Raw genomic sequence first — 14,543 nt, 5'->3', positions numbered from 1 at the left:
TTTCTTAGATGTGCTTCAGTTCCTCAGTTCATACCAAAGCAATGGACAACCCCTAAGAAACAACAAGGAGGGCACAGGGAATGCCGATAATTCAAGTCTTTTCTGCTCTGCCACAAGAACAATTAATTAAACCCAGTCGAACATACCAGAAACAAAGGTGGAATCAAACAAGCCACTTACCTGAGTGCAACCATCACTAACATTTTATGCAGCTCCCATAGCATCCAAATGTTTTGCTATAGTGCTAATGGATAACTCTTCTTGTTTATCATTAAGCATCATTCTCTCTTGGTCGTATGAATGTCAGGGCAGGGCAGAGCATTCAGTGCACCGGCAGGTGCTAAAAAACACTTTCAAAGTTTTGTAAAAAGGGGGGCAAGTTAATGTTTGACCTTTACAAGTGATTTATCAGTTTTTATTTTTTTAAATTCAGAATATGTATTCAACTAAACAGAAAACACACACCATGTTCTCTTGCAAATTTGAAACTTTGCAAATTTATTCAAAATGTATTTCCAATAGTGGTTTTTATTTCACACTTACAAAATAGTATAAAAAAGGCAGAAATTACACTCCGGGCTCCAATTTTCATAAGCGAGTAGCAAATGCCCAAGTAACAGACTAAGCTGTGATATTTATTATCCTGGATTTAGGCCAAATGCACTTTTAATGGGGTATATGCTCACTTGAACTTATTTATCACACATTCATTAAAAAAGTTTACAAATAGCCAAGTAATCTACTCACTTTTGAAAAAAAGAGCCCTTTTTAAATTTATAAAAAGGTCTAGCAAATCTTTATGTGCCAAAGTGGTATAATCCTATATATAATACTAAATTTGCTAACAAAATTTTCTTCAGCAGTTAATTTACATGAAAAATCTAGCTTTTACATACATTTTCTGTTGAGAAAGCTGAAGGTTGAAAGTAGACAAAAGATTTCTTTTTGAAATATTATTCAAAGTTTAAATGTTACATCGATTTTATTTTTTAACCCAGGAAAATGTCATTTATAAAGTGCAAATAAGGAACCTAACGATTAGACCTCTATCATTCTCCTTAAAAAAAAAAAACCCTCACCAACAAAAAAGAAAACCAAAACAAACCAAACATACCTAATGAACAACTTCTGTTCCTATTGGTATGTTTCAAACTTGTGCTAATTCAGTCCCTAAATTTATGCTACCATGTATCTAACACAAGTACACACAGTTTTCTCCTTAAAGTTTGAACCCACTGCACTTCTGAATACTGTGTAGTGATGCACACAATACATACAGTATAATGCCCCTTAAATTGTATTAAAGTGTCCTCTAGCACACACGTTGTGATAAGTTCCTACTGATGGTGATAACATGTGAGATTTCAGTAAGGTTGTATTCAACATAGAGAATAACATGGGGACAAATTTTTCCCCATCCTGACTCCCTGCGAGTTCTTTTCTTGACCCTGCCCCGTTCCCGCAAGCTCTGTCCTCATCCGCACCAGCCTCAAACCCTTTAAAATCAAGAGCTCAGATTTTGATATCATAATATCTCATTCCACCAATGCCTAAGCTCCGCCCTCATCTGCACAAGCCTCAAAACACTTTAAAATCATAAGTGTTTGAGGCTTGTGCAGTTAAGGCAGAGCTTACAGGAATGGGGCAGGGAGAGCACCAAAACTCGTGGGGCTGGAGAAATTGAGTTCCTGCAGGGATGGGGACAAATTTGTGTCATTCTCTAATTCCATACAGCTGAATGTGTAGCACTGTTCCGGGCATGCTTGCATCAATAAATCTCACTTATAACAGGGCTGAAAATTTTTTTTTTTAAATCTTATATGAATTCTCAAAAATACTGTAATACAGCATGTTAAGCACTTCTTTTAGGAAACAGGCCACTGGTCCTCAAGACTGGCTATAGATGAAATATTTCCTGGACACCTGAGCTGTACACATTTATTGCACCGAGGTGGAGCGGTACATGCCAGAAATTCATGCAAACCCTGCTTCAGCCCCCAGCTCGGTGCACTCTCCCATCCAGAGCTTCACCCCAGCAGCAGCCTTGCCCTCTCCATTCTCGCTGCCTGGCAAGGGTGACAGATCTCCGTCACCTGGTCTAGTCACATCTCAGTAAAGGGGCTGTTTGATCCATACACCCTGCTGTTTTTTGTTTGCTAAAATGCCATTCTCTTTTGGATTAGCTACAGGGGAAAGAGGAAGGCAGAGGGATGAAGTATAGGAAAAGAAACATGAGAGGCAGGATGAGAAAAGATGGCAGGAAACTACCCCCCACTTTCTTTGCCACTTCCTGCTGAGAGAGAATAGGACAAGGAGGGCAGAAGGCACTCTCATAAACAGAGCTTGCTATCTTTAAAACAATAATTGCCAGTATTCCTAACCATCGTATACTGGCCATCCTCTATTCATTCAAATCAAAGCTGTGCCCAGACACAGATAACACAGATGTAAATCTAGACACACTGTGCCACACAAACGCTCTCATACTTTGATAATTATCCTATAAAAACTGCTCTAGGAATGACACACTCAGCTGAAAGCAACCATCAAAATTTCTCTTGTTTTCATATTTTAAACATGGCTGTGCTTGTTAACCTCCATTGCATCCAGATTTATTACAGTGCAATAAAAGCAGAAAGCTGAAGCAGCTCTACCAATCTTAAACCTTCCTTAGTCTGTTTGGCGAATAGGTTATACTGTTAATGTGAAGCCCACTGATGCCATTGAGGAAGAGGAGGAAAACAGAAGTAAACTGGCACCAGTAGGTCAATGTGAAACCCATGAGGGTAACGTGGTTCTTCAGGAGGACCAAGAAAATCAACACTCCAGCAGAGGCCAAGGTGAAGGACATCAAGATGAGGAACGATCCCATAGACCACTTCTTCCTCGAGTCGGTGTTCTCGCAAACCTGGGAGACCATCAGGAGCTCCAGGCCAAAGATGGCAGTCACAACGGCAAAGGAGACGGCGCTTCTGGAAAGGATCATTGCAACGTGCAGGCCGTCCACGTTGGCGAGGTTCAGGTTCGTGGTGCACTGTGGCATGCTGCTGTTGCTCACCGTGCAGAAGTGCCAAAGGCCAAACAACTTCCCCTTGGCAACGAGCCAATGGCCGTCGCAGACCGAGATGGAGGAGAGGACCACGGCTATGGCCACACAAAGGATAATTAAACCTCTGATGAACATCTCAAAGAATGGTCTTCTAGGCCTCGCCCGGACAAGGAACATCTGCGTCTGAAAGGACAAAAATAAAGGCATTGCTCATCAATTTCCCCATAATCTTAACCTTTGTAATCAACACAAACAGCAGTCTTTTTAGACTCGGCGTTCATAGCTTTCTTGTTCTGCCCTCCCCTCACATCCCCTCATTCTTCATTGGCTGAATATTTAGAACACGGCTTCCTGAACTGTAGGTCATGACACTTGCACCGGGTTGGGGGGGGGGGTTTGCAACCTTGGCAGGTTCTCCATTAGAGATGTCACTGACCCCTGCCTCCAGGGATCATCAGCTTTTTATGGTTGCAGCCACAGAATATTTGATAGTTGCCAATTTAAACCTTACATGTGGCTGTATTACAACTTTATTTGCAAGAAAAAGGAAGAACCAGATGATCTTATTGACTGATTTAAGTTTTTGCAGCAGATAAATTCCTGATAAACAGCCAAATATGTACACACACCCCTTAACAATGTTTATAGGGGACTGTACCACCTCACAAATGCTCTCATACCAACTGAGAAGAGTTTCCAAGAGTCTAGCAGGCAACGGAAAGATTGTTTACATAAAAGGAAACCACAAAATCCGGCTTCTGCTGAAAGCAAAATTTTAATGTGTGAGGAGTAAAAGTGCTAATCAGGTGAGAAGACCCTCTAAGTTACTTTTTTTTTCCTTTTGCTTTTTCTAAATAGGATGCAGACCAGGAGAAAATAAGAATCCTTCTGAAATAGCTGGAAACTGAGAAAATTAAATTCAGTATTCCTGCTGGTAATATAGAGAAACAAAACATAAATAAGACGATACCTCTTTCACTGGACCAACTTAATGCATTTTTTGATTAGCTTTCGAAGGTAACCCTTCTTCAGCGAGCAAAACATCTTTCCCAACGTGCCCTGCATGTAGGGATAGCCAGGTTTTTTTTTTAAATTCAAATTTTCTATACCATTCTCCCATGGGAGCTCAGATTGGTTTCCATGAATTTATTCAGCTACTCATGCATTTTTCCGTCTGTCCCAGCAGGCTCACAATTTATCTAATGTACCTGGGGCATTGGGGGGATTATATGACTTGCCCAGGGTCACAAGGAACAGCGTGGGATTGAACCCGCAACCTAAGGAATACTGTGTGCAATTCTGGAGGCCACATTACCGTAAGGATGTGCTCAGAATTGAATCGGTTCAGCGGATGGCCACCAGGATGGTCTCGGGGCTAAATGGTCTCCCGTACGAAGAAAGACTGAGCACGTTGCAGCTCTACACTCTCGAAGAGCGTAGGGAGAGGGGAGACATGATTGAGACATTTAAGTACATCACGGGACGGGTCGAGGTGGAAGATGATATCTTTCTTCTCAAGGGACCCTCGACCACAAGAGGACATCCGCTCAAACTCAGGGGAGGGAAGTTTCGTGGAGACTCCAGGAAGTACTTCTTCACGGAGAGAGTGATTGAGCATTGGAACAAGCTTCCAGTGCAGGTGGTCGAGGCACGCAGCATCCCAGACTTCAAGAACAAATGGGATACCTATGTGGGATCCCTACGAGGTCATGCCAAGGGATAGGGTCACTAGGATTTGAATGAGCGGGTCAGTAGAGTGACAGTATAATTACAATTATACTTTAGGGGTTCAGTAGACTTAAGAGGGTGGGTAAATAGTGTGGGCAGAATTGATGGGCTATAGCCCTTATCTGCCGTCATCTTTCTAAGGATGCTGAGCCGATAGTTTTAATGATTGTGTCACATTCTCCCCAAGACTGCATCCTGAATCAGAAAATGAACACAGACAAATCCAACTGTGTGTGTGGGGGAGGGGGAGGGAATTAACCATATGATTTCAAAACAAAGGTTATTTGAGTCGACTAACTGCACATCATAGGATGGCACTGTAGACAAATTTAGAATATGAGCTCTGTGGACCGAATAGCATAGACCCTATTTACTCTCTGATTTTAGCTTCTTTTTCTTCAATCCCAGAGATCCCTGGACTTATCCCAGGCCTTTTGAAATTCTGTTATCATTTGCTTTGGGGTCTTTTTTTCTGGGATATTGTTCTATGCACCTACCATGCTTCAAAACCAGGAAAGCAGTGAAAATGGTCTATATGACTAAATTTTTTCCAGCACTTTTCCTGGATAACGGACCCAGCCTCTTGTAATACAATCCGACCTTGAACTGAATAGGTAAAGTCTGATGTTAACATAACATAACTTTTCAACCTTATGAGGTCATTTTTATCACAGTAAATTCCCAGGCCCATACTTGTTTTTCAACCCTGGCTGGTCTGCAGTGGATTGTTTCTTCAGTTTGTTCGTTTTTACTATTGATTCCCTACACTTTGTGGGTCAATTTGGGAGGTTTATGTTCAGTTACCGGTACTTCCTGGAATACGAAGCAGGGCTGGGATTGTAAACTAGTATTGAAATCCTATCCTGTTCCCATATTTATTTATTCAATTTTTTATACTGTTCTACCAGGAGAGCTCAGAACGGTTTACATGAGTTTATTCAGGTACGCAAGCATTTTTCCCTGTCTGTCCTGGGTTCACAATCTATCTAATGTACCTGTAGAAATGGGGGGGATTAAGTGACTTGCCCAGGGTCACAAAAAGCAGCGTGGGTTTGAACTCACAACCCCAGGGTGCTGAGACTGTAGCTTTAAGCACTGCGCCACACTCTCCACTGGTAATGTTTGCATGGGAGAGCACAAAGCAGGGTTGGGATTATAAATTAGTACTGAAATCCAATCTTGTTTGTATGGGAGAAGGGGGGATGGTTTAGGTGGGTTTTGGGTTGGGGAGGAAGGGCTGATATTGGGAGAAGGGTAGAGACTTCACAGATGTAAGGGATATAATGAAAACTGGAACAAATGTTTTGCTATTGAATTATTTTTCTTTTTTTAATCTTGTTTTGTTGTTCTGTGATTTTTTTTTTTTGTTTGTTCAATAAGAGAGATTTCCTAAAATGAAACTTTTGTTGCCCTAGTAACTACATTTACCATGTTCATTTTTTAGTTTCCCGCCATCTACTAAAACCAGGTCTGCTTGATCAGAAAATATATTTAGGGATTCACCAGAACACCAAGGGCTCCTTTTACAAAGCCGCACTAGCGGGTTTAACGCACGCGACTTTTCATCACGCGCTAACCCCTGCGCTGGCTGAAAAACTACCGCCTGCTCAAGAAGAGGCGGTAGCGGCTAGTGCGGCTGGCGGTTTAGCGCGCACTATTACGCACGTTAAACCCCTACCGCGGCTTCGTAAAAGGAGCCCTAAAACAACATTACTCATGTATACTGTCGCATTCAGTACAGAACACTTCACTGAAAGCAAAGTATTTGTGTACAGTACTAAAACTTTCTGGCCCAGCAGCACTTCAGTTGTGATGCAAACGTATTTGCGCCCTCCTACCCATATTCTCATCCCTGCTCCTGTCATCCACACGCCGATCCCCAATTCATTTCCCCTCAGCCCTTAAGGCAGGAATAAAACAGCAGCACCCTCCTGACTTTTCATCCGCTGCTGGCCCATGCTTGCATTTCAGCCATTCTTCCACCCCAAAAATGTAAAGCATTCTGAAGGGGAGAAGGTAAAACGAGGATCCCGCAGATCTAAAGTGCATGGCCTTATAAAGAAAGCGGCTGCGACGTGGGGTCCGCAGAGATCCTCGTTTTAATTCCTATGTATCTCACAGATCCTGCTCATGCCATGGATTCTGATTTTAACCCCTGTGTACCTGGCTCACCCCCTAATACCCTACAGATTCTGCTCACCCCATGGATCCTCATCTTACCCTCTCCCACGGATCCCACAGATCCAAATCGGTAGCTGTGCCTGCATGGGGGGTGGGGGGGGTGGAGGGGATAAGATTAGGATTTGTGGGGTCTGCGGGGGTTAAAACCAGAATTTGTGGAGTGAGTGGAGCCTGTGAAGACTTAAAGCGAGGATCTCTGTGGACACCATGCCATGGCCACTTTCTTTTTACGACCATGCGCTTTAGATCTGGGGAATCCTAGTTTTACCCTCTCCCTTCTGAAGCTCTTTCTCCCAAGAGACTCCAAGTCCAGGGATTGCTTACTGGGGAAAGCAAGAAGTGGCTCTTAGCACTTTTGGCTCTCTTGAGAGCAGGTTCAGCCACCACAAATGTTAAATTTGGAAGCCTTGTGGATTTTCCACATAAGAGTATGCGTTCTAATTAATAAAAGTGCACAGAGGGGGAGGGGTGTCTCACACCTTCTCATTCTGTGTGTCCCTCCGGATTTGAGAAGAGAGTTGTCAAGGAACTGGAGGATATCCAACATTTCTGCCCGGGATTCCTCCCTTACCTCTTACTTAAAATGGAATAGTGTTAAGGCCAAAATGACATCTTCTGGAGGAGCGAGGTCAGCCCATCCTCCTCTTCAGCGAACTCTGCTGCTTCCTAACAAGAACACCAGAAGCACTCCTATTCAGACCCACAGAAGTACGCTAGGGGTTACAGGCTAGAAATCAAGGTTTCAGTGAAGATAGTCCTTGATGTTTATCAATCCTGCCTCGATTTGAAATCAACACTGGGGCAGTAGATATTGGTTCCGATGCCCTTTGAGGTCTTGGCACAGATTTTGAGAATCAGTTGCACAATTCTGCATCTACACCAGTGTGTTGCCCGAGATTCCAGGTGTGCTGCGAGATGCCGGAAAGGAGGAGAGGCACCGGCTGACTGCCTACAGGACGTGCCTCTCGCAGCGAGAGGCAAATTCTGTAGGTAGTCAGCCGACGCCAGTGCCTCTCCTCTCCAGCACCCCCCACTGGCGGCTCAGTGCCCCGTCTCGAGGGCCTTCGTGCATGTACACGACGTCATCACGTTGACATCCACGCACTTATGGATGCCCTCGAGCCGTGGCCACCACGTTCAGTGTGCCGCGGCTTCGCAAAGTTTGTGAGCCTCTGATCTATAGGGAACAAATATCAAGTGAGCTTCTCAATCTCCTTGCCCAGTGCTAGAGAATTACATGGCGACAAAATTCATCACCATTCCCGTGGATAACTGTGGGAAACAAGCCCGTGTCATTCTTTGGTGTCTATCTCAACTTCCTTCTCCACCAGCATTTTTCAAAGCAAGGCTTGAGGGGCAATGGTTGTGCCCATTCATACTCTGGTTCTTCCCCCTCTGCTTAAAGAATGGCATGGAGATGGTTTCCCACGGTTATCCGCGGGGGCGGGAACGGTGATGAATATTGTCACCATGTCATTCTCTACCCAGTTCTTTATCAAGGATGGCCGAAGTCAAGATTGAAGCCCTGTGCCTTTGAGTCACTTGAAGTATATATGGTAGGCCTGGCCCAGCCCCTTAATGATAATGGTAGTTTCTCCTACAATGGATAAAATGAGGTAAAAGAAAATTACTGCTACTTTGGGACCTGGAAATCCTATCTGTTCAACTCTCATCTTTATGAATTTATTTTAGTTAATAATTGGTGGAATCCTATTTGCTTAGTTATCCATAACTGGTACGACCCTGCACAAGCTTCAGTACCAATGGCTTGGGCAAACAGTTAGTTCACTTTCACTTTTCCTCTTATGTAAAAATGGAAAGAAAAGTGACTCCAAAAACTTAGAGGGGGGTGCTGAAAAGTTATCGGCCCAACCAACCACGTTCGTAAATTCTGAATGTTATCTTATTTCGTTAAGTGCCAATTTGCAGAAACAAAATTCAGTTTTTTTTTACTGAGCTTTTTTTAAAATATTTTTTTTACATTGTTTCGGATCTTTTCGGTTGGGCTAAGAACTTTTCAGCACCCCCCTCGCATTTAACGGTTATTATGCAAGACACTTTTTTAAAAAAAAAACCTGGGGCAGTCCATTAGGAAAGCAGCCCCCGGGAGACTCTCTCGGTTCACTGTTTTTGCTCAGTGACCGCCGACCAAACGTTTCCCGTGAGAGAGCTTAAACCGAAAGTCTCAGTGGCCCTGAATTACTTGAGGGCGGTAACCCCGGGGGTTAGGAGTAGGACAGGACTCCCTCCTACGTTTAAGAAAAACCTAAGGAACCCCCCCCCCCCTCGCAACTAGTTGCTTCGCCTGTGTGGTAAAAATCCTGAATCAGCAGAGGTTGTTTACTTCACAGGAATGAGCAGCGATCGTTTCTGTAACAGCCCCCAAAAGGTGCAAATTAAGCCCAAGCCCTCGAGCCAACGCTTGATCCTTAATTAACAGGTTTTAGGGACTCGTTTAGCTCCCCGGTGCAGGGAGAGAGGTAGCGGTGGAACCCCCACCTTACCCCCCCCCCCCATAAACTAAAAAAGCGGGACCAAGCCGAACTTTGACCTCTCCCAGCGAACTTTCCCGAGCTTTGACCCCCCCCCCCCCAGCAAACCCTTTACCTGCGCGCCGATGGCAGTCATGGTGGCTTCGGTCTGGAACCAACAAAGCCGAGCTGTGCCGTCTTCTCCCTCCCTTCCAGTCCGCCGGGGCTGTAGATCTTGCAGAACGTCGACGCTTCCCTGGGAAGGGGGAGAAAGAGTTGTTTGGTCTTTAGCAAAGGTCCGGAAGGCCACCGATCAGGGAGCCGAACATCGCCGGGAGGACGGTGCCAGCGGCACGGGGAAGTGGCCGGCTGCCTTTCCCTGAGTCAGCAGAAAGCGGGAGGGCAAGGCTGAGCGAGGCTGCTGAGTAAACAGGAGGGGAGGCGGCCGGGGATCTGGGGCTCTGCCCTCTGCTGCGGGGGCGGGTGCTGGGTTTTTGGAGGCTCTGAATATCTCTGTAGCTTCCCCCCCCCCCATGTGGACGTGACTTCACTCATTGAGCTGGGGGGGGGGGCTACTCATTCCACCCTGGAGCTGGCTACTTTGGGTACAGCCACACAAACATTTATCCTTAGCAAGTGACTCCACCGAGGAAGACATTTGGGGCTGCTTTAAGGATTAAATGAGTCCCTTCAACTCTTCAAGAAAATCATTAAAAAACAACTTTTTCTACATTCTGAAACTCATTCAGTTCAACTTTCTACATTTTTTAAGTAACTATTCTTCTTGCGGATGTAGTTGATCTCGCGTATGGAAGAAGTGTTCATTTTGGATTTTGTCTTCTACGCCATCAATTTCTTCCTAGACATATTCTGAATTTTATTTCTAGATGGCTTTGCTGACGTTTCTGGCTTCATTCCCTGGACACTTCTTTGAAGGGCCATTGAACTCACGTGATTACAGGCTGCCCTTTGCTTTCTGGTTACATTATATTGCTATATCTGAGGGGTTGTTTTTTTTTTTTTTAATAAATCATTCTCATTACTTTCAACTAAATTGGTTAACTATTAAAGATGATTATTTTAAACTAGAAAATTGAAAACGTTATAAAACTGATATGAAACAGAGCAGACTATCCCTTCCCAAGTGGTGTACATTTTCTGAAGCTAAATTAAAAATAAAAAAAGTTGCGCACATTTTCAGACCTCAGTTATTATAAGTTACTTTTGATGTATTTGAGAGTGGCACAGGAAAACAGCATGTTAAAATGAGCCTCATAGTAACCATGAAGCTATTAATTTAAATAGATATTTTTTTCATTAAAATATGCGCTTGTGGGATTTAAAACTCGGCACTTCCTTTCACATGCAGATTGCTCCCCTCCTCCAGCATCCTTGCCCCTGCTCCATTCCAAGGAACAAGACTTGGAAAAGAGGCTAAAAACGTGTTTGGCGTGTCGATTTTCTGACTGAGAGGGGACATGAGGGTTAAATTTTGCACACGAGCTAACCATGTGCAAAAGCGTGCATAGACACAGCACGTTTTGAATCTAGGCTTATCAAGTCATTGGCTCTTCTTATAAAGATGCAGAGAAGTGTACAGAAAATCAAAAGGCTGAAGTCTGAGGACATCATCATAACACAGGTATACAATTAATAACATGTGACTCCCCTAAGAAAGCCTCTCCTACAGCGCAAAAGAGGGGAGTGGTTATTTAGGAAGTGGTTTGCAGAACATTTGTTTATAAACCACTTATAGCCTAAGTGGTTTATATTCAGGCTGAAACATTTTCTCCTATCTGTCCTGGTGGGCTCACACTCTATCTAATGTACCTGGGGAAAAAGGGGATTAAGTTATTTGCCCAGGGTCAGAAGGAGCAGCATAGGATTTTAACCCACAAACTCAGGGTGCTGAGGCAGTAGCTCTAACCACTGCGCCAAATACTCCCATCACCCATTGCTGGAGGCTCCTTTGCATGAGTGGGAGGAGGAACAGCATAAAAGAGGAGTGAGGTGAAATCAAGGCTTTTGGTTATCCTCATTCACTTGCTAGAACAGGAGGTGCAAATCATTTGCATGCAAACAAGATAGTGAATCAATCGCTGTTTTAAATTCAGCCAACAGCGATTGGATTGCTATCTTTTAGTGAATCTGGGCCGGCTGGGCTGGTATAGTGCTGTCTTCTGACCCATTCTGTTACTCCGATTGCAAAAAAACCCAGCAGGTTTTCAAACTCTTAAATGAAATGCTCTTAATGGGGCAATCGGGCTCTGGTTTTAAGAATCATGTGTTTAACAGCTGGGGTGAGGCTGGTCTAGTCTGCAAAACTAGTTCCAGTGCAGGCATTACTTAGTACTATGTTTCCCTGAAAATAAAAGTGTCTTACATTAATTGTGGGTCAATAAAACCCATTAAGGCTGTTTGGGGGGATGTCTTATTTTATTTCATGTACAATCTCTCCCTTCCTTTCCTCCACTCAAATTATTCCTCTTTCGTTTCTCCCCGCCCTATGTGCAGCATCTTTCTAGCCCTCCCTCCCATCCCCCTGTGCAGCAGAACCCCACCTGCCCTCCCACTGTGAGACTGACATACCTCTGGCTTCAAGGCCTTCAAAAACAGCAGCAGTACTCTGAACAGGCTGCTTTGAGGCCTTCCCTTTGCTGCATCACTGATGATGTCATCAATGATGCAGTAGAGGTAAGGTCTCAAAGCAGCCTGTTCAGAGCACTGCCACCGCTGCTACTTTAGGAAGCCTCAGAACAAAGGTATGTCAATTCTTGGTGGTGGGGGTCACTGAATTGACAAGTCCAATTTTTTTTTTTTTTGTTGAATTGGGCAGCACTAGTATCAAGAATGGAGGCAGGGGACATTCAGGGAGAGGGGCTTATAATAGGAGCATCTTTAAAAATCAGGATAGGTCTTACTTTCAGGGAAACAGGGTGGTAAAGGGCCAATAAAACAACAGTTTGTAGATGCTGGTAAGAGCAGAGGCATACCTTTTTAGCTGGAGAGAGATCTCTCCTGCTAACTTTTGGATACACTCCCTACCCACAATATGCATTTGATAAATGTAAGCCACTTTGGTTGTGTTACAGAAAGGTGGTACAGTATATGAAATCCATGACTTAGAAAAATGGAAGAGAGGCACTAAAGTCTTTTACGACTCCAGGAATTTTTAGGTAATTACTGGAATAAACTGAAAATGTAATCTTATGAGGCATCAGAAGATAGCCCAAGTGCCATAACATGGTTCACTGCTACCAGTTCTACTTACTTGACCACGTTGGATGTGGACAAACGCTCTTCATTCAGCCTTGCTTGAAAAATAACTGGATGACTAGTAGATGGAAAATGTATCTTAAATCCAGCATCAGGGTGGTTCCTTGGTTGAGCTACTGCTGTTATGGTGGCATTGGCCAATTTTAATTTAAACATAAAAGAGAAAAAAAAGGATATTCTCTTATAAAGATATCTCACTGTCTGAGGCCTGGTTTGCTTGGATGTTGCAAGACAACAATCAGTCAAGTGAGATCAGAGGACCATAAAGTCAGGATGTCATAATCCAAGCTGCTCTTGCCCATATATGGGAAGGCTACAACTAGGCTCTCTCTTACTGCTAATTAATGAATGAACTTTGAAACACAAGCCCTCTTGTCTATAAGATCATTCAACGATGTTTGAAGAGGTCATGACCTACAGATGCAACTGATGAGCAGAAAAATCCTTTTTTTTTTTTTTTTTGCACTATAGACCATACTCGAGAGGCCATACAAGTTGATTTCAAGTACCATCACTAATAATAAAACCCTAAGATGGGCACTCCTACCTACGTGATCTGTAACTCCATGGCTGCAGAGAAATGTTAAAGTGTGTAGTGTGTGCATTCAGCACAAGTGCGTGTGACGGCTTCCTATATCCTGCGACGGTTACTGAGCACCGGTTGCCCTTCACTGTATAAACGTGATAAAAAAGGTAGGTGGAGGAAGGGGCATGATAAACAGAGGCAGGGACATTGACATGCGACAGTGGTTCGGCCGGTGGGACAGAAGAGAACAGGATAGAGGGAGGGTAGGAATGGCGGTTTGGGAGCAGGAAGAGGTGCTGCTGGACAGGGGGAGGTAAAACGAAGGTAGAAGGGCTACTGCTGGACAGGGGGGGTGGTTAAAGGAAGGAGAAGGGCTACTGCTGGACAGGGAGAGCAGGCAATGGGTGCTGGTGGATAGCTGAGGAAAGAGAGACATCTATTCTAGTACCCATTAATGTAATGGGCTTAAAGAGTAGTTAGTATAATAATTAATAATTTCTACATAGGGCTGTACAGACACATCTTGGTCCCAGTTTCTGCTTTTGTCTATCTTCTACTAATTCTTTCCAGGCCTCATGAACCCCAGTTCCATCCCTGTGGGAGTCCTGTAGACCTTGGGGGGGATCCCGGATACCCACAGGAGTCTTACAATCCCTGTCCAGACCTCTAATTTGAACTTTGAGTTCTTAAATTCCTACTCTCTTAGGCTACTTCACTATCTTGCCCTGGACATTAGTGCTATAATACTAGGCTTTCTACTGTACAGCATATGAGTACAGAAAGCACAGTTGCTTACCATAACAGGTGTTATCCAGGGACAGCAGGCAGATATTCTCTACATGTGGGTGGACGTCACCAGAGTCCCCTAGCCCGACTCAGGGCATGAGTTTCCTCAGTGTGTACTCAGTTCAGATAGCAAGGAAAGAAGCCAACCTTGGGGAAGTGGGTGGGTTGCTAGAATATTTGCCTACTGTCCCTGGGTAACACCTGTTACGGTAAGTAACTGTGCTTTATCCCAAGACAAGCAGGCAGCATATTTACTACATGTGAGTGACCTCGAAGCTCACGAGACAGGGAAGGTGGGAGAGTTGGCAAACTAGGAGAACAGATATTGCAAAACAGACTGGCCAAAATGGCCGTCACACCTGGAGAAAGCATCCAGACAGTAGTGAAAGGTGAAAGTACAAACTGAGGACCAAGTGGCAGCCTTGGCGAGTGGACTCCTTCCGAGACGCCTCAAGAACATCTAGGACCAACAGACAACTGGAAAGAGGCCATCAAGTCTCGAGGAACCAAGCTGTTAAGTGAAGAG

The 14,543-nt window shown here is 44.2% G+C and overlaps 1 protein-coding gene across 1 annotated transcript; it reads right to left on the bottom strand.

Moving 5' to 3' along the window:
• Window positions 1–1,748: 1,748 nt before the first annotated feature.
• On the bottom strand, window positions 1,749–10,410 carry TMEM37 (transmembrane protein 37). Its single transcript, XM_033946066.1, has 2 exons — window positions 9,566–10,410; window positions 1,749–3,232 (listed from the first exon to the last, which is right to left on the bottom strand). Exons 1-2 carry the CDS (start codon window positions 9,584–9,586, stop codon window positions 2,660–2,662), a joined length of 594 nt encoding a protein of 197 aa, XP_033801957.1. The 5' UTR covers window positions 9,587–10,410; the 3' UTR covers window positions 1,749–2,659.
• Window positions 10,411–14,543: the final 4,133 nt, after the last annotated feature.

The sequence above is a fragment of the Geotrypetes seraphini genome, chromosome 5, assembly GCF_902459505.1.
Source record: "Geotrypetes seraphini chromosome 5, aGeoSer1.1, whole genome shotgun sequence".
Taxonomy (NCBI): Eukaryota; Metazoa; Chordata; class Amphibia; order Gymnophiona; family Dermophiidae; genus Geotrypetes; species Geotrypetes seraphini.
This window is presented reverse-complemented; position numbering and strand designations above follow the sequence as displayed.